General features: G+C 46.8%; 1 protein-coding gene across 1 annotated transcript in view; it reads left to right on the top strand.

Moving 5' to 3' along the window:
• Positions 1-25,483, top strand: part of LOC115195176 (protein unc-80 homolog) — a 110,518-nt gene that overhangs the window by 22,557 nt on the left and 62,478 nt on the right. Inside the window, exons 8-19 of the mRNA XM_029754973.1 lie at positions 1,278-1,551; positions 2,199-2,333; positions 2,899-3,109; positions 4,672-4,821; positions 11,746-12,014; positions 12,465-12,830; positions 16,137-16,268; positions 16,546-16,693; positions 18,261-18,275; positions 20,868-21,016; positions 23,251-23,420; positions 24,696-24,797. Coding sequence (XP_029610833.1) covers positions 1,278-1,551; positions 2,199-2,333; positions 2,899-3,109; positions 4,672-4,821; positions 11,746-12,014; positions 12,465-12,830; positions 16,137-16,268; positions 16,546-16,693; positions 18,261-18,275; positions 20,868-21,016; positions 23,251-23,420; positions 24,696-24,797 — 2,121 coding nt within the window. The remainder of the gene's footprint in view (positions 1-1,277; positions 1,552-2,198; positions 2,334-2,898; positions 3,110-4,671; positions 4,822-11,745; positions 12,015-12,464; positions 12,831-16,136; positions 16,269-16,545; positions 16,694-18,260; positions 18,276-20,867; positions 21,017-23,250; positions 23,421-24,695; positions 24,798-25,483) is intronic.

The raw sequence follows: 25,483 nt of genomic DNA, 5'->3' as shown, positions 1-25,483 counted from the left end.
AGTTGCCTTTGATTGGGAGTCCTATATAGAAAGGTGTGTTTTTCTTTGAGATTGTGGGTAGTTGTTTTTGCACTGCGTTTGTATAGCCTGTAAAACTGTTGCTGTCGTCTTTATTGTTTTGTCCAGTGGATACTTTACTCCTTTTTTTAAATGAAAATATGAGTATCCACATACCTGCTGCGCCTTGGTCTTCTCTCCAGTACGACATTTTTTGTGACAGTCTGAATAATTCATTATGTAAATGTTATATTTCCACGTTTTATTTTTTATATATTTGCAAACATTTCTAAAACCCTGTTTTTGCTTTGTCATTAAGGGGTATTGTGTTTAGATTGATTAGGTAAAAAAAATATTAAATCAATTTTAGAATATGGCTGAAACGTAACAAAATGTGGTCAAGGGGTCTGAATAAATTCCGAATGCACTGTAAGTGATGAACGGGGCAGGAAATGATGGGGACTGGTAATTGCATTTGAGGCAGATGCAAGCGATTTCAGTCAGAGATTTACAGATTGTTCTTTGCAGAGCTAGCACATAATATCTGACATTAATCTAGTTTTTTTTTGGAGGTGCTGATTTGATCATTTGAGCTCAGTTAGGCTGCTTACAAATAATAAACTACAGTAACAAGTCCTGCCTTTAACAATTATTCACAAAAGGCCGGCTCTAGGCCGGGTCCAGGCCGGGTCTAGGCCGGGTCCAGGCCGGGTCTAGGCCGGGTTACTGTAAGGCACATTGTGCTAACTGCTTATATAAAAAGGGCTTTACAGATTCATGTCACTAACTCCTCCCCCCCTCTCTCCCCCTCCCTCTCTCCCTGCACCTTGTCTCCCCCTCCCCCTCCCTCTCTCCCTGTACCTTGTCTCCCCCTCCCCCTCCCTCCCTCTCTCCCCCTCCCTCTCTCCCTGTACCTTGTCTCCCCCTCCCCTCCCTCTCTCCCCCTCCCTCTCTCCTCCTCCCTCTCTCCCTGTACCCTCGTCTCCCCCTCCCCCCCTTTCCCCCTCCCTCTCTCCCTGTACGTTGTCTCTCCCTCCCTCTCTCCCTGTACCTTGTTTCCCCCTCCCCCTCCCCTCCCTCTCTCCCTGTACCTTGTCTCCCCCTCCCCCTCCCTCTCTCCCCCTCCCCCTCTCCCTGTACCTTGTTTCCCCCTCCCCCTCCCCTCCCCCTCTCCCTGTACCTTGTCTCCCCCTCCCTCTCTCCCCCTCCCTCTCTCCCTGTACCTTGTCTCCCCCTCCCTCTCTCCCCCTCCCTCTCTCCCTGTACCTTGTCTCCCCCAGGACCTCTGCCCCGGCGGGGATCTCCGTCTCCCTGGCCCAGCGTGCCCGCTACGCCACCTACTTTGACGTGGCAGTCCTGCGCTGCCTGCTGCAGCCCCACTGGACGGAGGAGGGGGTGCACTGGGCCCTCATGTTCTACCTGCAGCGCCTGCGTCAGATCCTGGAGGAGCGCCCGGAACGCCCGCCGGAGCCACTGGTCCCGCCCCTGCCCCGCCCTCGTAGCAGCTCCATGGTGGCCGCCGCCCCCTCTCTCGTCAACACCCACAAGACTCAGGTGGGTTATAAACATTGTGTTTATGTCAATCATTAGTTAATACTACAGTATTATATGGTGTTATAACTACAGTACTGTAAAGTCATAAGACACAGGTAATACTAGTATAAGTAGTAGTATTTGTAGTAATGCAACAGTTCAATGCCCTATATAGTATAATTAAGCAATACGGCCCGCGGGGGTGTGGTATATGGCCAATATACCACGGCTGCGGGCTGTTCTTAAGCGTGAAGCAACATGGAGTGCCTGGATACAGCCCTTAGCCGTGGTATATTGGCAATATACCATAAACCCCTAAAGGTGCCTTACTGCTTTTATAAACTAATTACCAACTTAATTAGACCAGTAAAAATACATGTTTTGACATATCCCTGGTATACGGTCTGATATACCGCGGCTTTCAGCCAATCAACATTCAGGACTTGAACCACCCAGTTTATAATCCCTATATAGTATAATGCCTTATATAGTAGCTCTTATTACAGTATTATCAAGTGGTTCAGGTTTTCCCATAGTTATGCCATCTTAAATACTGTCTATGAACAAAGTTGACTGTCTCTGTACAGTAAAACGTCCTATTGCTACACTATATCTCTGATTGACACCTGTCATTCACCCTTGACCCCTGTGCTCTCTGCCCACATAAGGACATGAGTCTGAAATGCAACGAGGAGGATAAGTCCCTCAGTTCAGAGACCTTCTCTAAGGTGTCCCTGACCAACCTGCGCAGACAGGCTGTACCCGACCTTTCCTCTGACCTGGGGATGAACCTCTTCAAAAAGGTGAGATGCATGAAGATACATGTACAAGTTCTAAAATCTGGCTTTATTTTATTATCTTTCTATTAGCCTCTCTGTTTCTCTCTCTCTCTCTCTCTCTCTTTCTCTGTCTCTCTCTTTCTCTCTGTCTCTCTCTCTGTCTCTTTCTCTCCCCCTCTCTCTCTCTCTCTGTCTCTTTCTCTCTGTCTCTCTCTCTCTCTCTCTCTCTTTCTGTCTCTGTCTCTGTCTCTCTTTCTCTGTCTCTGTCTTTCTCTCTCACTATCTTTCTGTCTCTTTCTCTCCCCCTCTCTCTCTCTCTGTCTCTGTCTCTCTGTCTCTCTCTCTCTCTCTCTCTCTCTCTCACTCTGGGTAATGGACCCTCTTTCCTCACATCTATCATTGTCTTCGTTGTCCATGTAAATCATTTCAAATATTTGGCCTACATTTTCTCTCCCTTTTATCTCCCTCTCAACCAATTTACCATTATACGCAGCTGACTCTTCCTAGGTGGAAACAAAACCCTGCTGTAGTGAGAACATTTAGAATGAATGTGTTTGTCTTGTGTCTCCTCCTACCGACCGTGGTACAGTTCAAGAACCGGCGGGAGGACCGTGAGCGTAAGGGCTCCATCCCGTTCCACCACACGGGCAAGAAGCGCCAGCGCCGCATGGGTGTGCCCTTCCTGCTCCACGAGGACCACCTGGACGTGTCACCCACCCGATCCACCTTCTCCTTCGCCAGCTTCTCTGGCGACGACCGGCGGGCGCTGGAGCGCGGGGGCTGGCAGGCTACCATCATGGGTACCATACCAGATCTGGGTTCAAACACTTTTTGAAATTCTTTGAAACATGTATAAGCGTTAGTTTGAGCGCTTGCCTGGAGTGCCAGATGGGTGTGGTTTGCAGCTTTGCAACTTTTCTATTGGTTCCATGGCACCAGGCAACCTCAAGCCCAGATAAAATATTTGAAATGATTTCGAATAGTATTTGAACCCAGGTCTGTATATGACCAACACTAGCCACTCACTGTTTGATCTCTCTGTCTTTCTGCTGATAGATCATCTCCATCTCTATCAATAGATTGTACTATTCACGTCTATCCATCTATTGATATATCTATTTTCTATCAAAAGGAACTTAAAAAGTACAGGGAAAATGACTGTAGCCTGTATGGTAAAGGATATGTAGAGGAGGACATGCCATGGTACTGTATGTTGCTGGTTCCATCTCTTCCTACTGTACTGGTCTAGTCCCCTGGCTCTCATTAGCTGAGTCAGATGAGTTAGTCCCCTGGCTCTCATTAGCTGAGTCAGATGAGTTAGTCCCCTGGCTCTCATTAGCTGAGTCAGAGGAGTTAGTCTCCTGGCTCTCATTAGCTGAGTCAGAGTTAGTCTCCTGGGTCTCATTAGCTGAGTCATAGGAGTTAGTCTCCTGGCTCTCATTAGCTGAGTCAGAGGAGTTAGTCCTCTGGCTCTCATTAGCTGAGTCAGAGTTAGTCTCCTGGGTCTCATTAGCTGAGTCAGAGGAGTTAGTCTCCTGGCTCTCATTAGCTGTCAGAGGATTTAGGCCCCTGGCTCTCATTAGCTGTCAGAGGATTTAGGCCCCTGGCTCTCATTAGCTGTCAGAGGATTTAGGCCCCTGGCTCTCATTAGCTGTCAGAGGATTTAGGCCCCTGGCTCTCATTAGCTGTCAGAGGATTTAGGCCCCTGGCTCTCATTAGCTGTCAGAGGATTTAGGCCCCTGGCTCTCATTAGCTGTCAGAGGATTTAGGCCCCTGGCTCTCATTAGCTGTCAGAGGATTTAGTCACCTGACAGCAGCTGAACTGGGTCAGCCTCATTAACTTCATGTTTGTCTGGTTGTTAGGAACGGTTGTTGCTGAATTTCTCATTCAAATGTAACCATTAGTTTTAAAGCCCTATAAAAGCCCTATACTTTTGGCCCTACTTTTATGAAAGATGTGGGTTAACTGGTACAGTAGGATGTGGTATGCATTGTTTTGTGGCAGTGACAGTGAGCTTATTTGGCTATTAGGCAGTCTTAAAAGGCAGGGAAGAGGAACGTGTGTTTGGTTGTAATGCTGTGTGCCGGTGTCTTTCACTCAGAGTTGTGTGTTTGGTTGTAATGCTGTGTGCCGGTGTCTTTCACTCAGAGTTGTGTGTTTGGTTGTAATGCTGTGTGCCGGTGTCTTTCACTCAGAGTTGTGTGTTTGGTTGTAATGCTGTGTGCCGGTGTCTTTCACTCAGAGTTGTGTGTTTGGTTGTAATGCTGTGTGCCGGTGTCTTTCACTCAGAGTTGTGTGTTTGGTTGTAATGCTGTGTGCCGGTGTCTTTCACTCAGAGTTGTGTGTTTGGTGGTGTTTTAGGTAAGTTGACGCGGCGAGGGAGCTCAGACACGGCTGCAGACACAGACAACCTGAGTGCTAAACACTCACACTCCCATCACTCCCTGCTCAGAGAAATGCCAGACCACTCCAACAGCCACGGAGACAACACCGTTCACGCCAAGGGGGAGGGTAAGAGTCTATACACCCACAACATTGTACACACCAAGGGGGAGGGTAAGAGTCTATACACCTACAACACCGTACACACCAAGGGGGAGGGTAAGAGTCTATACACCTACAACACCGTTCACGCCAAGGGGGAGGGTAAGAGTCTATACACCTACAACACCGTACACACCAAGGGGGAGGGTAAGAGTCTATACACCTACAACACCGTTCACACCAAGGGGGAGGGTAAGAGTCTATACACCCACAACACCGTTCACGCCAAGGGGGTGGGTAAGAGTCTATACACCTACAACACCGTTCACACCAAGGGGGAGGGTAAGAGTCTATACACCCACAACAACAAGGGGGAGGCTAAGAGTCTATACACCCACAACACCGTACACACCAAGGGGGAGGCTAAGAGTCTATACACCCACAACACCGTACACACCAAGGGGGAGGGTAAGAGTCTATACACCTACAACACCGTACACACCAAGGGGGAGGCTAAGAGTCTATACACCTATAACACCGTAAACACCAAGGGGGAGGGTAAGAGTCTATACACCTACAACACCGTACACACCAAGGGGGAGGGTAAGAGTCTATACACCTACAACACCGTTCACGCCAAGGGGGAGGGTAAGAGTCCATACACCCACAACACCGTACACACCAAGGGGGAGGGTAAGAGTCTATACACCTACAACACCGTTAACGCCAAAGGGGAGGGTAAGAGTCTATACACCTACAACACCGTTCACGCCAAGGGGGAGGGTAAGAGTCTATACACCGTACACACCAAGGGGGAGGCTAAGAGTCTATACACCCACAACACCATACACACCAAGGGGGAGGGTAAGAGTCTATACACCTACAACACCGTTCACACCAAGGGGGAGGGTAAGAGTCTATACACCTACAACACCGTTAACGCCAAAGGGGAGGGTAAGAGTCTATACACCTACAACACCGTACACACCAAGGGGGAGGGTAAGAGTCTATACACCTACAACACCGTTCACGCCAAGGGGGAGGGTAAGACTCTATACACCTACAACACCGTACACACCAAGGGGAAGGATAAGAGTCTATACACCTATAACACCGTACACACCAAAGGGGGAGGGTAAGAGTCTATACACCGTACACACCAAGGGGGAGGCTAAGAGTCTATACACCCACAACACCGTACACACCAAGGGGGAGGGTAAGAGTCTATACACCTACAACACCGTACACACCAAGGGGGAGGCTAGGAGTCTATACACCTATAAAACCGTACACACCAAGGGGGAGGGTAAGAGTCTATACACCTACAACACCGTACACACCAAGGGGGAGGGTAAGAGTCTATACACCTACAACACCGTACACACCAAGGGGGAGGGTAAGAGTCTATACACCTACAACACCGTACACACCAAGGGGGAGGGTAAGAGTCTATACACCTACAACACCATTCACGGCAAGGTGGAGGGTAAGAGTCTATACACCTACAACACCGTTCACGCCAAGGGGGAGGGTAAGAGTCTATACACCTACAACACCGTTCACACCAAGGGGGAGGCTAAGAGTCTACACACCTACAACGCCGTACACACCAAGGGGAAGGGTAAGAGTCTATACACCTACAACACTGTACACACCAAGGGGGAGGGTAAGAGTCTATACACCCACAACACCATTCACGCCAAGGGGGAGGGTAAGAGTCTATACACCTACAACACCGTTCACGCCAAGGGGGAGGGTAAGAGTCTATACACCGTACACACCAAGGGGGAGGCTAAGAGTCTATACACCTACAACACCGTACACACCAAGGGGAAGGGTAAGAGCCTATACACCTACAACACCGTACACTCCAAGGGGGAGGGTAAGAGTCTATACACCCACAACACCGTACACACCAAGGGGGAGGGTAAGAGTCTATACACCTACAACACCGTACACACCAAGGGGAAGGGGAAGAGTCTATACACCCACAACACCGTACACACCAAGGGGGAGGGTAAGAGTCTATACACCCACAACACCGTACACACCAAGGGGGAGGGTAAGAGTCTATACACCCACAACACCGTCCACACCAAGGGGGAGGGTAAGAGTCTATACACCTACAACACCGTACACACCAAGGGGGAGGGTAAGAGTCTATACACCTACAACACCGTTCACGCCAAGGGGGAGGGTAAGAGTCCATACACCCACAACACCGTACACACCAAGGGGGAGGGTAAGAGTCTATACACCTACAACACCGTTAACGCCAAAGGGGAGGGTAAGAGTCTATACACCTACAACACCGTTCACGCCAAGGGGGAGGGTAAGACTCTATACACCTACAACACCGTACACACCAAGGGGAAGGGTAAGAGTCAATACACCTATAACACCGTACACACCAAAGGGGGAGGGTAAGTCTATACACCGTACACACCAAAGGGGAGGCTAAGAGTCTATACACCCACAACACCGTACACACCAAGGGGGAGGGTAAGAGTCTATACACCTACAACACCGTACACACCAAGGGGGAGGCTAAGAGTCTATACACCTATAACACCGTACACACCAAGGGGGAGAATAAGAGTCTATACACCTACAACACCGTACACACCAAGGGGGAGGGTAAGAGTCTATACACCTACAACACCGTACACACCAAGGGGGAGGGTAAGAGTCTATACACCTACAACACCGTTCACGCCAAGGGGGAGGGTAAGAGTCTATACACCTACAACACCGTACACACCAAGGGGGAGGCTAAGAGTCTATACACCTACAACACCGTACACACCAAGGGGAAGGGTAAGAGTCTATACACCTACAACACCGTACACACCAAGGGGGAGGCTAAGAGTCTATACACCTATCACACCGTACACACCAAGGGGGAGGGTAAGAGTCTATACACCTACAACACCGTACACACCAAGGGGGAGGGTAAGAGTCTATACACCTACAACACCGTACACACCAAGGGGGAGGGTAAGAGTCTATACACCTACAACACCGTACACACCAAGGGGGAGGGTAACAATCTATACACCTATAACACCGTACACACCAAAGGGGGAGGGTAAGAGTCTATACACCGTACACACCAAGGGGGAGGCTAAGAGTCTATACACCCACAACACCGTACACACCAAGGGCGAGGGTAAGAGTCTATACACCTACAACACCGTACACACCAAGGGGGAGGCTAGGAGTCTATACACCTATAACACCGTACACACCAAGGGGGAGGGTAAGAGTCTATACACCTACAACACCGTACACACCAAGGGGGAGGGTAAGAGTCTATACACCTACAACACCGTTCACGCCAAGGGGGAGGGTAAGACTCTATACACCTACAATCACCGTACACACCAAGGGGAAGGGTAAGAGTCTATACACCTATAACACCGTACACACCAAAGGGGGAGGGTAAGTCTATACACCGTACACACCAAAGGGGAGGCTAAGAGTCTATACACCCACAACACCGTACACACCAAGGGGGAGGGTAAGAGTCTATACACCTACAACACCGTACACACCAAGGGGGAGGCTAAGAGTCTATACACCTATAACACCGTTCACGCCAAGGGGGAGGCTAAGAGTCTATACACCCACAACACCGTACACACCAAGGGGGAGGGTAAGAGTCTATACACCCACAACACCGTGCACACCAAGGGGGAGGTTAAGAGTCTATACACCTACAACACCGTACACACCAAGGGGGAGGGTAAGAGTCTATACACCTACAACACCATACACACCAAGGGGGAGGGTAAGAGTCTATACACCTACAACACCGTTCACGCCAAGGGGGAGGGTAAGACTCTATACACCTACAACACCGTACACACCAAGGGGAAGGATAAGAGTCTATACACCTATAACACCGTACACACCAAAGGGGGAGGGTAAGAGTCTATACACCGTACACACCAAGGGGGAGGCTAAGAGTCTATACACCCACAACACCGTACACACCAAGGGGGAGGGTAAGAGTCTATACACCTACAACACCGTACACACCAAGGGGGAGGCTAGGAGTCTATACACCTATAAAACCGTACACACCAAGGGGAATGGTAAGAGTCTATACACCTACAACACCGTACACACCAAGGGGGAGGGTAAGAGTCTATACACCTACAACACCGTACACACCAAGGGGGAGGGTAAGAGTCTATACACCTACAACACCATACACACCAAGGGGGAGGGTAAGAGTCTATACACCTACAACACCGTTCACGGCAAGGTGGAGGGTAAGAGTCTATACACCTACAACACCGTTCACGGCAAGGTGGAGGGTAAGAGTCTATACACCTACAACACCGTTCACGCCAAGGGGGAGGGTAAGAGTCTATACACCTACAACACCGTACACACCAAGGGGGAGGCTAAGAGTCTACACACCTACAACGCCGTACACACCAAGGGGAAGGGTAAGAGTCTATACACCTACAACACTGTACACACCAAGGGGGAGGGTAAGAGTCTATACACCCACAACACCATTCACGCCAAGGGGGAGGGTAAGAGTCTATACACCTACAACACCGTTCACGCCAAGGGGGAGGGTAAGAGTCTATACACCGTACACACCAAGGGGGAGGCTAAGAGTCTATACACCTACAACACCGTACACACCAAGGGGAAGGGTAAGAGCCTATACACCTACAACACCGTACACTCCAAGGGGGAGGGTAAGAGTCTATACACCCACAACACCGTACACACCAAGGGGGAGGGTAAGAGTCTATACACCTACAACACCGTACACACCAAGGGGAAGGGGAAGAGTCTATACACCCACAACACCGTACACACCAAGGGGGAGGGTAAGAGTCTATACACCCACAACACCGTACACACCAAGGGGGAGGGTAAGAGTCTATACACCCACAACACCGTCCACACCAAGGGGGAGGGTAAGAGTCTATACACCTACAACACCGTACACACCAAGGGGGAGGGTAAGAGTCTATACACCTACAACACCGTTCACGCCAAGGGGGAGGGTAAGAGTCCATACACCCACAACACCGTACACACCAAGGGGGAGGGTAAGAGTCTATACACCTACAACACCGTTAACGCCAAAGGGGAGGGTAAGAGTCTATACACCTACAACACCGTTCACGCCAAGGGGGACGGTAAGACTCTATACACCTACAACACCGTACACACCAAGGGGAAGGGTAAGAGTCTATACACCTATAACACCGTACACACCAAAGGGGGAGGGTAAGTCTATACACCGTACACACCAAAGTGGAGGCTAAGAGTCTATACACCCACAACACCGTACACACCAAGGGGAAGGGTAAGAGTCTATACACCTACAACACCGTACACACCAAGGGGAAGGGTAAGAGTCTATACACCTACAACACCGTACACACCAAGGGGGAGGGTAAGAGTCTATACACCCACAACACCAAGGGGGAGGGTAAGAGTCTATACACCCACAACACCGTGCACACCAAGGGGGAGGGTAAGAGTCTATACACCTACAACACCGTACACACCAAGGGGGAGGCTAAGAGTCTATACACCTATAACACCGTACACACCAAGGGGGAGGGTAAGAGTCTATACACCTACAACACCGTACACACCAAGGGGGAGGGTAAGAGTCTATACACCTACAACACCGTACACACCAAGGGGGAGGGTAAGAGTCTATACACCGACAACACCGTACACACCAAGGGGGAGGGTAAGAGTCTATACACCTACAACACCGTACACACCAAGGGGGAGGGTAACAGTCTATACACCTATAACACCGTACACACCAAAGGGGGAGGGTAAGAGTCTATACACCGTACACACCAAGGGGGAGGCTAAGAGTCTATACACCCACAACACCGTACACACCAAGGGGGAGGGTAAGAGTCTATACACCTACAACACCGTACACACCAAAGGGGAGGCTAGGAGTCTATACACCTATAACACCGTACACACCAAGGGGGAGGGTAAGAGTCTATACACCTACAACACCGTACACAGCAAGGGGGAGGGTAAGAGTCTATACACCTACAACACCGTTCACGCCAAGGGGGAGGGTAAGACTCTATACACCTACAATCACCGTACACACCAAGGGGAAGGGTAAGAGTCTATACACCTATAACACCGTACACACCAAGGGGGAGGGTAAGAGTCTATACACCCACAACACCGTACACACCAAGGGGGAGGCTAAGAGTCTATACACCCACAACACCGTACACACCAAAGGGGGAGGGTAAGTCTATACACCGTACACACCAAAGGGGAGGCTAAGAGTCTATACACCCACAACACCGTACACACCAAGGGGGAGGGTAAGAGTCTATACACCTACAACACCGTACACACCAAGGGGGAGGCTAAGAGTCTATACACCTATAACACCGTTCACGCCAAGGGGGAGGCTAAGAGTCTATACACCCACAACACCGTACACACCAAGGGGGATGGTAAGAGTCTATACACCCACAACACCGTGCACACCAAGGGGGAGGTTAAGAGTCTATACACCTACAACACCGTACACACCAAGGGGGAGGGTAAGAGTCTATACACCTACAACACCATACACACCAAGGGGGAGGGTAAGAGTCTATACACCTACAACACCGTACACACCAAAGGGGAGGGTAAGAGTCTATACACCTACAACACCGTACACACCAAGGGGGAGGCTAAGAGTCTATACACCCACAACACCGTACACACCAAGGGGGAGGCTAAGAGTCTATACACCCACAACACCGTACACACCAAGGGGGAGGGTAAGAGTCTATACATCCACAACACCGCCCTTTATCCATCAATCCTTCCATCCCTCCCTCCATCCATCTATTCATCCATCCAAAATATAAATTTTCTCTAAATCTGTGAATGTCTCCACCCGCTCACCTCCTCTCCTCCCACCCCTCTCCCCAGTGCGTTCACAGATCTCCACAATCACCATGGCGACGTTCAACACCACAGTGGCGTCCTTCAACGTGGGCTATGCCGACTTCTTCACCGAGCACATGAAAAAGCTGTGTAACCCAGTACCCATCCCAGAGATGCCCCACGAGACGCTGGCGTGCGCCAACCTGCCCCGGAGCTTCACCGACTCATGCATCAACTACTCGTGCCTGGAGGATGGAGACAACATCGAGGGCACCAACAACTTCATCCTGAAGAATGGCATGCTGGACCTTACGGTGAGGGGCAGTGACTCTGACAGGGTTTCTGTATTGGAGGAATAACCAGGATCACTACATACCACAACTCCAGTATGATGGCTCACACTACCATGGCATTACTGAACCATTGGGTTATAGTTACTATTTAGTCATTTAGAAAACGCTCTTATCCAGAAGCGACTTACAGTTAGTGCATTCATCTTACATTTAAGGTAGCTAGGTGAGACAACCACATATCACAGTCAAGTAAATGTCCTGCCTGGTTCCTGCCTGGTTCCTGCCTGGTTCCTGCCTGGACAACACTTGGGGAGGAATTAGTAGGGAAGCTTGGGAGAATGTTGGATGGATGGTGTGATGGATGGTGTGATGGATGGATGGTGTGATGGATGGATGCACTTCATTTGAATGTGTCCAGCCCCTGACAGTGACCCTTCTGTCTCCCTTTGTCTCCCTGTCTCCCCCTCCCAGGCCATCCTGCGGGCGGTCTACGCCGTGCTGACCCACGACATCAGCTCACGGATCTGTGACGTGTCGCTCAACATCATCGACTGCCTGCTGCAGCTGGGGGTGGTGCCGGGCATGGGAAAGAAGCTCTCCAAGCCCGACGACAAGGAGAACGATGAGACACGCCTCCCGAAGGAGGGGGCCAATCAGAGCCTGAGCGGCGCCCAAGGGGGCGTGTCTGGAGGGTGCAGCGGGGCGGCACCAGGGGGAGGGGGTGGAGGAGGAGGAGGAGGAGGGGGGGATGGAGGAGGAGGAGGTGGGGGAAGTGGAGGAGGGAGCGGAGGAGGGAGCAAGGACGACGTGAAGAACAATAAGGAGAAAGACAGCAAGGTGGGTGTGAAAATACATCAATGAGTTTTCAACTCTTACATTTATCTCAAATCAAATCAAAATGTATTTGTCACGTGCGCTGAATACAACTGGTGTAGACCTTACAGTGAAATACTTACTTACAGGCTCTAACCAATAGTGCAAAAAAGGTATTAGGTGAACAATATGTAGGTAAAGAAATAAAAAAAACAGTAAAAAGACAGGCTATATACATCTTGTAACTGATCTCATTTTACATGCCCGTACATTGGAGAAACAGGAAAACGTTGCTGTACGCTTCTAGTCAGATGCAAATTTATTTTCTGGATGAGCTTTCGGCCAGTCGACCTTCATCAGAGCCTGTCTGCACAAACAATAGTGGGACAGAAGGCCACAGAGAGATAATTACAGACACCTGTGGTAATCTAAAGTGTAGAAAATACTGTGTAGAAAAGTTTAACTGGTCACCTGTGCTAGATAGTGTAGGGGTAGACAGAGCCTGGGAAGTCTTTAAATGTAGATTCCTTGATGTGGTGAATGTGATGTCTCCCATTAGACGGGTCAGGGTAAAGTAGAGATCTAGCCCTTGGTTTAATCATGAGCTTCTAGAATCTATCCAAGCAAGGAATAAGGCCTTTAAAAAATGTAAGAACTCTCAAGAGCAGCATGATTTTGTCCTATATAAACGTCACAGAAATGAAGCACAGAGCAGGATGGATGAAACTAAGAGGGGTTACTTTGCTGAGAAAATCTTTGAAAACAAAAATGACCCTAAAAAGCTTTGGAAATAATTTAAGGAACTAGGCTGTAGTAGTACAACCAAAAACAAACTAAACAGTATTGGACTGAACTTCAAGGGGGAGATGGTATATGAAAAAGCAGAGGTTGCCAATGAATTCTACTCTTTTTTTACATCTGTTGCCAGCAAGCTGGTTAGCAAGCTGCCCACCAGTTCTGGTTTGTATGGAAGCAACCAAGTCAAGACGTATTATGTAGAGTTAGGGGTTCAGCCAAACTCTTTTGCAAAGGTAGCAACAGCCAAAATAGTCAGTATGCTGTCAGAGCTTAAATGCTCCAAAGCCACAGACCTGGATAATATTCCTGCAAGGTTTCTAATAGATTCTGCTGAGCAAATTGGCCCTTGTATTACGCATATCGTTAATCTCTCTCTTGAACAAGGCACCTTTCCCAGGGACATGAAACAAGCTAAAGTTATACCTCTGTATAAGAAGGGAATAAAGTCTGACCCTGGGAATTATAGGTCTGTATCTATCCTCTGTGTAACATCAAAGATCCTGGAGAGAATTGTACATGAGCAAATGTATGAATATGTTAACAAACAGGGTCTAATGTATGATTTTCAGTTGGGTTTTAGAAAAACATCCTCCACTGATTAATGTGTACTTTACTTGACTGGCTTCATCAGGAAAGAGATTGATGAGGGAAATCTGTGTGGAATGGTACTGCTTGACCTACAGAAGGCCTTTGATACGGTTAACCACTGTCTCCTAATCTCCAAACTGGAGGCACTGGGGTTAAGCAGTATCCCTCTAGGCTGGGTAAAGTCCTATTTATCAGGAAGGGAGCAAGTAGTTGTCACGACTTCCGCCGAAGTCGGTCCCTCTCCTTGTTCGGGCGGTGTTCGGCGGTCGACGTCACCAGCCTCCTAGCCATCACTGATCCATTTTTCATTTTCCATTGGTTTTGTCTTGTCTTCCTTCACATCTGGTTCCAATCCCATCAATTACATGCTGTGTATTTAACCCTCTGTTTCCCCTCATGTCCTTGTCGGAGATTGTTTGATTGTAGGTGATGTGCATGTATTATGTTGGTGTGCGACGGGTTTTGTACCCACTTGTGATTTTGTACATTTTGGTTTTTGGAGTTTTATCAGCATTTATTAAACAACTCCATTTTACCAAGTTCGTTCTCCTGCGCCTGACTCCCTGCCACCAACACGCACCCATTACAGTAGTAGAGGTTAATGGTTCACTGTCTCAGGCAAAACCAATGAGTTGTGGCGTTCCGCAGGGGAGCATGCTTGGGCCTCTGCTCTTTTTATTGTATATTAACGATATGAAAGATGCTTGTTCTTGCTGTCTTTTTCTTTATGCGGATGACTCTACACTTCTGGTGTCTCACAAAAGTAAAACTATGTTGGAGAGCATACTTAGCACAGAGCTTACTAACATTAGCAAATGGCTTGGAGATGATAAGCTATCTCTGCACTTAGGGAAAACTGAAGCAATTATTTTTGGATCCAGACCTAAATTGTGTAGGTCGTCTGAAATCAGAGTGGAGTTAGGGGGTGAGGTGCTGACTGCTAAAACCTTTGTTAGCTACTTGGGATGTATCCTTGATGGAAGCTTGGGAGGTGTGAGCATGGCCAATAAGGTGCTAGGGAAGGTTAATGCCAGGACTAAGTTTTTCGCTGGAAAGTCCAAGCTGCTTGATAAGGACTCCATGAAAGTGCTAGCTACTGCCCTCATTCAATGCCATTTTGACTATGCTAGTACTTCCTGGTTTGGGGGCTTAGAATAAGCCCAGAATAAGCTGATCAGGGTAGTATTGAAGGTGAGTCCACGTACTCACATAGGCAGGAGCTGCTTTCAGGAACTAAACTGGCTGCCTGTTGAGGCTAGGGTGTCCCAGATTAGACTAGGTTTGGTTTACAGGAGTATTTATGGTCCTGCACCCTGATATCTAAGTGATTACTTTCCTCGTGTTAGGGATGCACACAATCACAGCACCAGATCAGGTGTTGCTGATGTGTGCTTATACAGGTTCAGGAGTAATGCTGGGAAAGCTACTTGTATACTGGAGCCTCAGAATGGAATGAGTTGCCTCTGCCTATAAAAACAATGTCCTCTCTGGACTAAAAATAAAGTAAAAATATGTTTGTCTTCTGTGCCCATATGAATAACCCCTATGATGTAACTGGAATGATGAGATAGATGTTCTTCTTCTCTGTTTCTGTTGTATTATTTCACTGCCATACTGTGTTGGATCTTGTCTAGCCATCTTGTGTCAAGAGGACCACAATGGAAATAAGTCCCAGACTTTATTGTGTGTTATCCACGATGATTTTATTCATGTGCATGTATGGCTTTTACGTTTTATGTGTGCTTGTTTTTTAAAATGGTCGTATTAATAAACTAAATGAAACTAAAAGTAGAAATACAAATATTAGAACAGAACATAATATCGATGTCATTCAACGAGAACAAAACACAAAATAAAACGTGTTAGTGTGAGTAATATGGCCATAACCTGTCAACTTCTGTGAATTTCATATGTATTACCCTATGCCTTCTGTTTAACTCCAAGGAGGACGGCTCTTCACTGAGTACCCACAGGCTGGCTCTTACCATGCTGATCAAGATGGTCAAGTCTCTGGGTTGTGCCTACGGCTGTGGGGAGGGCCACAGAGGACTCTCAGGGGACCGCCTCCGCATGCAGGTCAGACAACTGACAGATTGCCCCTTTAACAAAGTTGAATTAAATGTACTTTATTTAGTTATATAATTATATTTTCACTGAGGTAAAACCTATTTCGCAAGAGAGAGACCTGGTCCAAGAAACAGTAGCAGTTGACAACATAGGACCTGTTGGATTAATTAGGGGCTTTATCAGAGTGAATGGAAACCATCATCCATTTTGGCTCTGGTTGAGATAGGTGTTTGAATCTGAGACATCTGCCATTTTGGATCTACTGTTCCCCTTGTTCCCCATACAGGCCCAGAACTGCCTGACCAACCTGTACAAGCTGGACAAGCTGCAGTTCCGTCAGACCATGAGGGACTACGTCAACAAGGACTCGCTCAACAACATCGTGGACTTCCTGCACGCACTCCTGGGCTTCTGCATGGAGCCCATCACCAACAGTAAGTGTTTGTGAGGCATGCGCCGAGTGTGTGTGTTGCTGTGGAGCCACGGCTAACCACACACAGCGGCCTCACACACCCCTCTCAACCTCTCTGATGGTAGGACTGATGAAGCATAAGTCACTCTATGCAACTCATCCAATCAGCCTCCGCTGACATCACACAATTCACTGATCACTCTTGTTTGTCAATGCAGAGGGGTTTGTATTATTCTCCAAAATCCTAAAATGTTTAAAATAAAAGATTTCATCGTAAAGTATTTAGAAATGCTCTGGGTTTAATCAGGTGAATTGGTGAGTTATGTGAGTGCCTTCTCTAAAACTAAGTCATTCATTTTGTCATTTGTAATTCATTCTAATCTATCACAACAATCAAATCACACTAAACATTTAAATGAATGAAGGTATATAATCACATTCTTATAGCAATCATTAAAATGTAAGGTCCAGCAGAGTTTCAATCTCCAGATTAAAAACAAACAGTAGACAATGAGATTGACAGATGACTAATACTTAAAATGTCTTCGACCATAATCCAGTCCACTCTGCTCCACGATGCTGAATCTAACCTCACTCATACCTCCACTGCATCCCAGAGCGCTCAATGTTTACCCACCGGCTGTCTCTCTGTTTCTGTGTCTGTTCTGTCACCCTCCTCCCTCCACTCATCTCAACTGTCCTGCCTTCCCTCCCTCTGTCCCGCCCCCATCCACCTAAACAAGCGATGTTCCCCTCCTCCCTCCACTCATCTCAACTGTCCTGCCTTCCCTCCCTCTGTCCCTCCCCCATCCACCTATTTAAGCGATGTTCCCCTCCTCCCTCCACTCATCTCAACTGTCCTGCCTTCCCTCCCTCTGTCCCGCCCCCATCCACCTAAACAAGCGATGTTCCCCTCCTCCCTCTACTCATCTCAACTGTCCTGCCTTCCCTCCCTCTGTCCCGCCCCCATCCACCTAAACAAGCGATGTTCCCCTCCTCCCTCTACTCATCTCAACTGTCCTGCCTTCCCTCCCTCTGTCCCGCCCCCATCCACCTAAACAAGCGATGTTCCCCTCCTCCCTCCACTCATCTCAACTGTCCTGCCTTCCCTCCCTCTGTCCCGCCCCCATCCACCTAAACAAGCGATGTTCCCCTCCTCCCTCCACTCATCTCATCCACTCTGTACACTTGCCAATCCGATGCTGTGCGGTGCTCATCACATCTCTATCTATGGCTTTATGGCTCAACATGAATTAAGAACCGTAATGACTGTAATATCATAGCTCTATTTTTTGTGAGTGAAATGACCACTTGATTTTCTGATTGAACTGTATCATTGGCAAGTTACCGAACTGATGGGGGCTTTATTAACAAAAGTGTACGGGTCACCCCTTTTAGGTTCTTTATTGTAAGTCAGTTAAGTGATGTGAGTCTGTGTGTACGTGTGTGTGTGTAGTCTAAGTTCCCCTACATCCGGTGGTGTGGGGGTGCCGTGTACTTTTTGTGCACGTACGTGCACGTGTCACGTACATGTGTGTGCTGCTGGCCTGACCATCATCAACTTGTGTACCGCATCTCTTCTCTTGCAGAGTACGGCAGTGCAGGTGAGAGGTCCAGGAGGGTGAAAAAAAGAACCATCGGTAGATACATTAATATCTAAATGAACTGCCCCGATCAGATCACCATTCCTTCTAGGCACTGCTCCCATTTCTGCACACCCTAACTCTTGTCTAAAGTGGCAATCTATCAAATCTATCTAATCTATTAATCTATCAAATCTATTTAATCTATTAATCTATCAAATCGAATTATCTATAAAATCTCTTAATCTATTTATCTATCAAATCTATCTAATTTATTAATCTATCTATATATCTAATCTATCTAATCTATCTATATATCTAATCTATCTAATCTATATATATATATATATATATCTAATCTATCTATCTATATATCTAATCTATCTAATCTATTTATCTATATATCTAATCTATCTATCTATATATCCTATCTATCTATATATCTAATCTATCTAATCTATCTATCTATATATCTAATCTATCTAATTTATTTATCTATATAGCATCACTACTCTGGACGGCTCTGACTTAGAATACGTGGACAACTACAAATACCTAGGTGTCTGGCTAGACTGTAAACTCTCCTTCCAGACTCACATTAAGCATCTCCAATCCAAAATTAAATCTAGAATCGGCTTCCAATATCGCAACAAAGCATCCTTCACTCATGCTGCCAAACACCCTCGTAACACTGACCATCCTACCGATTCTCGACTTCGGTGATGTCATCTATAAAATAGCCTCCAACACTCAACAAACTGGATGCAGTCTATCACAGTGCCATCCGTTTTGTCACCAAAGCCCCATACACTACCCACCATTGCGACCTGTATGCTCTCGTTGGTTGGCCCTCGCTTCGTACTCGTCACCAAACCCACTGGCTACAGGTTACATACAAGTCTCTGCTAGGTAAAGCCCCGCCTTATCTCAGCTCACTGGTCACCATAGCAGCACCCACTCGTAGCACGCACTCCAGCAGGTATATCTCACTGGTCACCCCCAAAGCCAATTCCTCCTTTGGTCGTCTTTCCTTCCAGTTCTCTGCTGCCAATGACTGTAACGAACTGCAAAAATCTCTGAAGCTGGAGACTCATATCTCCCTCACTAGCTTTAAGCACCAGCTGTCAGAGCAGCTCACAGATCACTGCACCTGTACATAGCCCATCTGTAAACAGCCCATCTATCTACCTACCTCATCCCCATACTGTATTTATTTATTTATTTATCTTGCTCCTTTGCACCCCAGTATCTCTACTTGCACATTCATCTTCTGCACATCTACCATTCCAGTTTTTAATTGCTATATTGTAATTACTTCGCCACCATGGCCTATTTATTAACTTATCTCATTTGCACTCACTGTATATAGACTTTATGTTTTCTTTTGTTCTACTGTATTATTGACTGTATGTTTTGTTTATTCCATGTGTAACTCTGTGTTGTTGTATGTGTCGAATTGCTATGCTTTATCTTGGCCAGGTCGCAGTTGCAAATGAGAACTTGTTCTCAACTAGCCTACCTGGTTAAATAAAGGTGAAATAAAAAAATATCTAATCTATATATCTAATCTATTTATCTATATATCTAAATATATCTAATCTATTAATCTATATATCTAAATCTATCTAATCTATTAATCTAAATATCTAATCTATTTATCAATATATCTAATCTATTTATCTATATATCTAATCTATTAATCTAATCTATCTAATCTATTAATCTAATCTATCTAATCTATTTATCTATATATCTAATCTATTTATCTATATATCTAATCTATCTAATCTATTTATCTATATATCTATCTAATCTATCTATCTATATATCTAATCTATCTATCTATATATCTAATCTATCTAATCTATTTATCTATATATCTAATCTATCTATCTATATATCTAATCTATCTATCTATATATCTAAATATCTAATCTATCTAATCTATTTATCTATATATCTAATCTAGCTATCTATATATCTAATCTATCTAATCTATTTATCTATATATCTAATCTATCTAATCTATTTATCTATCTATCTATTCCATCTATTTTACCTGCAATTCACAAATTTCCCCCAAAGTATTTAGGAATAAATTCTAACATGTTATTCAATTAATTATATCAAGTTAATTTCATTATTTAGACCGATGGTTGAATCTGGAACCACCTGCTCTGATATCTATGGTGACAAATCCAATTTTCTCCTCTCTGGGAATCAATCAAGTTGATTCTATTAAATTCAATACAATAAACAAGTCAATTAAGTTGAAATCTTTAGAGATGTCGTTCCACTCTGACCTAGCTACAGATCCTAGATCAGATCCTTGACTCTAGCAGGCCTTAGTCACGTGCATGTATCCTTATCGGAACCCTGATCCCTTTTCAGTTTGCTTCTCATCCATGCTTATGATTTTGTGCACTCTGTCCCCTGTCCCCCTGTCCTTGTCCCCTTGCCCCTGTACCCTTCCCTTTTCTTTGAGTTTATTTCAGCTCAATTGTTTTATACAGTAACCTGGGTAAGTGTCCATTTTCTACCCATTTTCTACTGCTCTGACCTGTATCACCCCTTTGCAACGTTTGGTCTCTCCCGCCTCCACCTTGCTCAAAGATAAGGCCGGGTTCGGGAACAACTTCACCACGGGGGACAACAAGTCACTGGCCCAGAACATGGAGGCAGTGGTGGTGGGCTGCATGTTCAAGTCTCTGATCACTCGCTGTGCCTCCACCACTCACGAGCTGCACAGCCCTGAGAACCTGGTGAGTATGTCTCTATGGCTCTGTCTCTCTCTCTCTCACACACACTCTCTCTGTCTCTCTCTCTCACACACACTCTCTCTGTCTCTCTCTCTCTCACACACACTCTCTCTGTCTCTCTCTCACACACACTCTCTCTGTCTCTCTCTCTCTCACATACACTCTCTGTCTCTGTCTCTCTCTCTCTGTCTCTCTCTCTCTGTCTCTCTGTCTATGTCTCTCTCTCCCCCTCTCTGTCTCTCTCTGTCTCTCTCTCTCTCTCTCTCTCTTTCTCTCTGTCTGTCTGTCGCTCTCTCTCCCTCTCTGTCTCTCTCTCTCTATCTTTGTCTCTTTTTTCTGTCTCTCTCTCTGTCTTATAGCCATTTTCCCCAGTCTAGTTGTTGTTCAGTAGGGCACACCGTAGCAAAACATTTTGCAACAGAAAACATCTACTGTAGCCTACACAGAAGGCATGCTGGGCGTGAGTGTGTTCAACAATCACATCAATGACTACGCGGTGTGTCCTGGTCAATTATTAAAGGGTCATTCTGCTACGTGTGGTAATAGACTCCTAATTAATTATGAATGCTGTCTCTGAGCTGTGCACTAATGAACAATTTGTCTAAACCACATTCTGGAATAATAAATTGTCTAGCAAGTGGCATTCATAAAGTAAATATGCATTAAAAAATGTACAATTTCTGAGCATCTTCATGTCTTGTACACCCTATCTGAGAGCATGCTTATAATCACACCATCTTTTCCATTATTGTGCTTTTTAACTTACTCACCTGGAAATAACTATAAAATCACTATACAAGAGTGTGTAAGGCTCACTGTTGTTTCTGTATTCAGACCACAGAATCATATATATATTCTGTATAGTGCTCTTGTAATACACTCTCACCATTGCATTTCCAGTAGTTTTCATCCCTAATCTCAGTCCAAAGCAAGAGATTTGGCATGGTGGCAGCTCTGTGGAGCAGGGTAACATGGTGGCAGCTCTGTGGAGCAGGGTAACATGGTGGCAGCTCTGTGGAGCAGGGTAACATGGTGGCAGCTCTGTGGAGCAGGGTAACATGGTGGCACGGTGGCAGCTCTGTGGAGCAGGGTAACATGGTGGCAGCTCTGTGGAGCAGGGTAACATGGTGGCAGCTCTGTGGAGCAGGGTAACATGGTGGCAGCTCTGTGGAGCAGGGTAACATGGTGGCAGCTCTGTGGAGCAGGGTAACATGGTGGCAGCTCTGTGGTGCAGGGTAACATGGTGGCAGCTCTGTGGAGCAGGGTAACATGGTGGCAGCTCTGTGGAGCAGGGTAACATGGTGGCAGCTCTATGGAGCAGGGTAACATGGTGGCAGCTCTGTGGAGCAGGGTAACATGGTGGCAGCTCTGTGGTGCAGGGTAACATGGTGGCAGCTCTGTGGAGCAGGGTAACATGGTGGCAGCTCTGTGGAGCAGGGTAACATGGTGGCAGCTCTGTGGAGCAGGGTAACATGGTGGCAGCTCTGTGGAGCAGGGTAACATGGTGGCAGCTCTGTGGAGCAGGGTAACATGGTGGCAGCTCTGTGGAGCAGGGTAACATGGTGGCAGCTCTGTGGAGCAGGGTAACATGGTGGCAGCTCTGTGGAGCAGGGTAACATGGTGGCAGCTCTGTGGAGCAGGGTAACATGGTGGCAGCTCTGTGGAGCAGGGTAACATGGTGGCAGCTCTGTGGAGCAGGGTAACATGGTGGCAGCTCTGTGGAGCAGGGTAACATGGTGGCAGCTCTGTTGAGCAGGGTAACATGGTGGCAGCTCTGTGGAGCAGGGTAACATGGTGGCAGCTCTGTGGAGCAGGGTAACATGGTGGCAGCTCTGTGGAGCAGGGTAACATGGTGGCAGCTCTGTGGAGCAGGGTAACATGGTGGCATTGGGCTGTACGGGGTCTAAAATGTACTTTTCCTTCATTCCTTCCTTCCTTCCTTCCTTTCTTCTTTCCTTCCTTCCTTCCTTCCTTCCTTCCTTCCTTCCTTCCTTCCTTCCTTCCTTCCTCTCTCTCTCTCGCTCTCTCCCTCACTCACTCACTCACTCTCACTCACTCACTCACTCACTCACTCACTCACTCACACACACACACACACACACACACACACACACACACACACACACACACACACACACATATATATATATATATATACAGGCGTCCCACAAGCAATTTATGTGTTTGATGAAAACGATTTAGTCTGTCTGTCTCTGTCTCCTCACCCCCCCCTCCAGGGTCTGTACTGTGACATCCGCCAGCTGGTGCAGTTCATCAAGGAGTCCCATGGCAACGTGTTCCGCAGGGTGGCACTGAGCGCACTCCTGGACTCGGCCGAGAAAGTGGCCACCACCAAGAAGCCAGAGGAGAAGGAGGAGCCTATCATCAAACCTACAGCATCCAGGAGGTAGTCTACAGAACAAGGACCTCCCACTGGTTGAATCGACGTTGTTTCCAAGTCATTTCAACCAAACAAATCTACGTAATGACGTTGAATCAACGTGGAAAACTGATTGGATTTTGCAAAAAGTCATCAACATAAGGTCATTTAGTCTTTTTTCACCCAACTTTTTCGTTGATTTCACGTTGAATTCACGTTAGTTGACATCTCAAACAAATGTAAATCAAACTAAACGTTGAACTGATGTCTGTGCCCAGGGGGTTGGCTCCATAGATATAGAACAACCAATCACAGACATATAAAACTCCACAGCAGGGATATCTGTACGTTGAGGGTGGTCGTGCAGATGGTGGTCGTGCAGATGGTGGTCGTGCAGATGGTGGTCGTGCAGATGGTAGTCGTGCAGATGGTGATCGTGCAGATGGTGGTCGTGCAGATGGTGGTCGTGCAGATGGTGGTCGTGCAGATGGTGGTCGTGCAGATGGTAGTCGTGCAGATGGTGGTCGTGCAGATGGTAGTTGTGCAGATGGTGGTCGTGCAGATGGTGGTCGTGCAGATGGTGGTCGTGCAGATGGTGGTCGTGCAGATGGTGGTCGTGCAGATGGTAGTCGTGCAGATGGAAGTTGTGCAGATGGTGGTCGTGCAGATGGTGGTTGTGCAGTGGTTGTGCAAATGGTGGTCATGCAGATGGAGTGAACCCTGTCTTGTCCTACTAGTACTGACTCTGCTGATAACTTCTTTATTGAGGAAAAATGTACTAAACTGTGATATGTGGTCTCATCTAGCTATTTCACCATGAATCCACTAACTATACATTTTACATTTTAGTCATTTAGCAGACGCAGTTATCCAGAGCAATTTCCAGGAGCAATTAAGGTTAAGTGCCTTGCTCATGGGCACATGGACAGGAATTAGAATCAGCGACCTTTTGGATACTGACCTAACGCTTGTAACCTCTGGCTACCTGCGGTCTGGATAAGACATTCTGCTTATTGACTCACATGTAAATGTAAGGCAATCTGAATAAGAGCACAGTATTTCTCCTAGATGTTGTCCAGGCGGGGCGCTACAAAGGCCCCAAATCAACATCCTGTGCCTGAGATGTTTAGATAGGGGAAGGATAGTGTAAACACTGTAGGGGTGATGGAATGTTTCCAGACGGCTACTCCATGCAACAAAGCCTTTGATAGTTGCTACTATTGGGGTCTAACCTGGCCCGGGTGGTTCTGACTATACTAGAGTCTTGTCAGGAACAATTAGTTCTGTGTGTCCTTTGTGCAGGTCAGAGGCAGGTGTGTCTGGGGAAAAGGGAGGGCAGCCGTCCACCGCTGCAGACGAGTGCCGCAGTTGCATATCCAGCCGCCCCCCCCAGACACCAGAGCAGTGAGTACCCCCTCTTCACACACACACATACATACATACATACATACATACATACATACATACATACATACATACATACATACATACATACATACATACATACATACATACATACATACATACATACATACATACATACGTTCAAAATCCTATTTTCCTTAACCCAAAAACCTAACCTTAACCCTAATCCTATCTCCAGCTACTAATCCTAACCCTAAAACTAACCCTAGCTCCTAATCCTAAAACTAACCCTAGCTCCTAATCCTAAAACTAACCCTAGCTCCTAATCCTAAAACTAACCCTAGCTCCTAACCCTAAAACTAACCCTAGCTCCTAACCCTTATCCTTCATGTAATTCTAACCCTAACACTAATTCTAACTTTTACCCCCCTAGAAATAGCATTTGACCTTGTAGGGACCAACAGAATGTCCCCAGTTGTCAATTTTTTTGTTTACTTTTCTTGTGGGGACTTCTGGTCCCTACAAGAATAGTTAAACACATCCACACACACACACACACACACACACACACACACACACAAAAAAAAAAAACACAGATGCACACATATACAGTACCAGTCAAAAGTTTGGACACATCTACTCATTCCAGAGTTTTTCTTTATTTTTACTATTTTCTACACTTTCTACAAGAGTATGCAAAACTGTCATCAAGGCAAAGGGTGGCT

Source organism: Salmo trutta, chromosome 6 (assembly GCF_901001165.1).
Source record: "Salmo trutta chromosome 6, fSalTru1.1, whole genome shotgun sequence".
NCBI classification, from domain to species: Eukaryota; Metazoa; Chordata; class Actinopteri; order Salmoniformes; family Salmonidae; genus Salmo; species Salmo trutta.
This window is presented reverse-complemented; position numbering and strand designations above follow the sequence as displayed.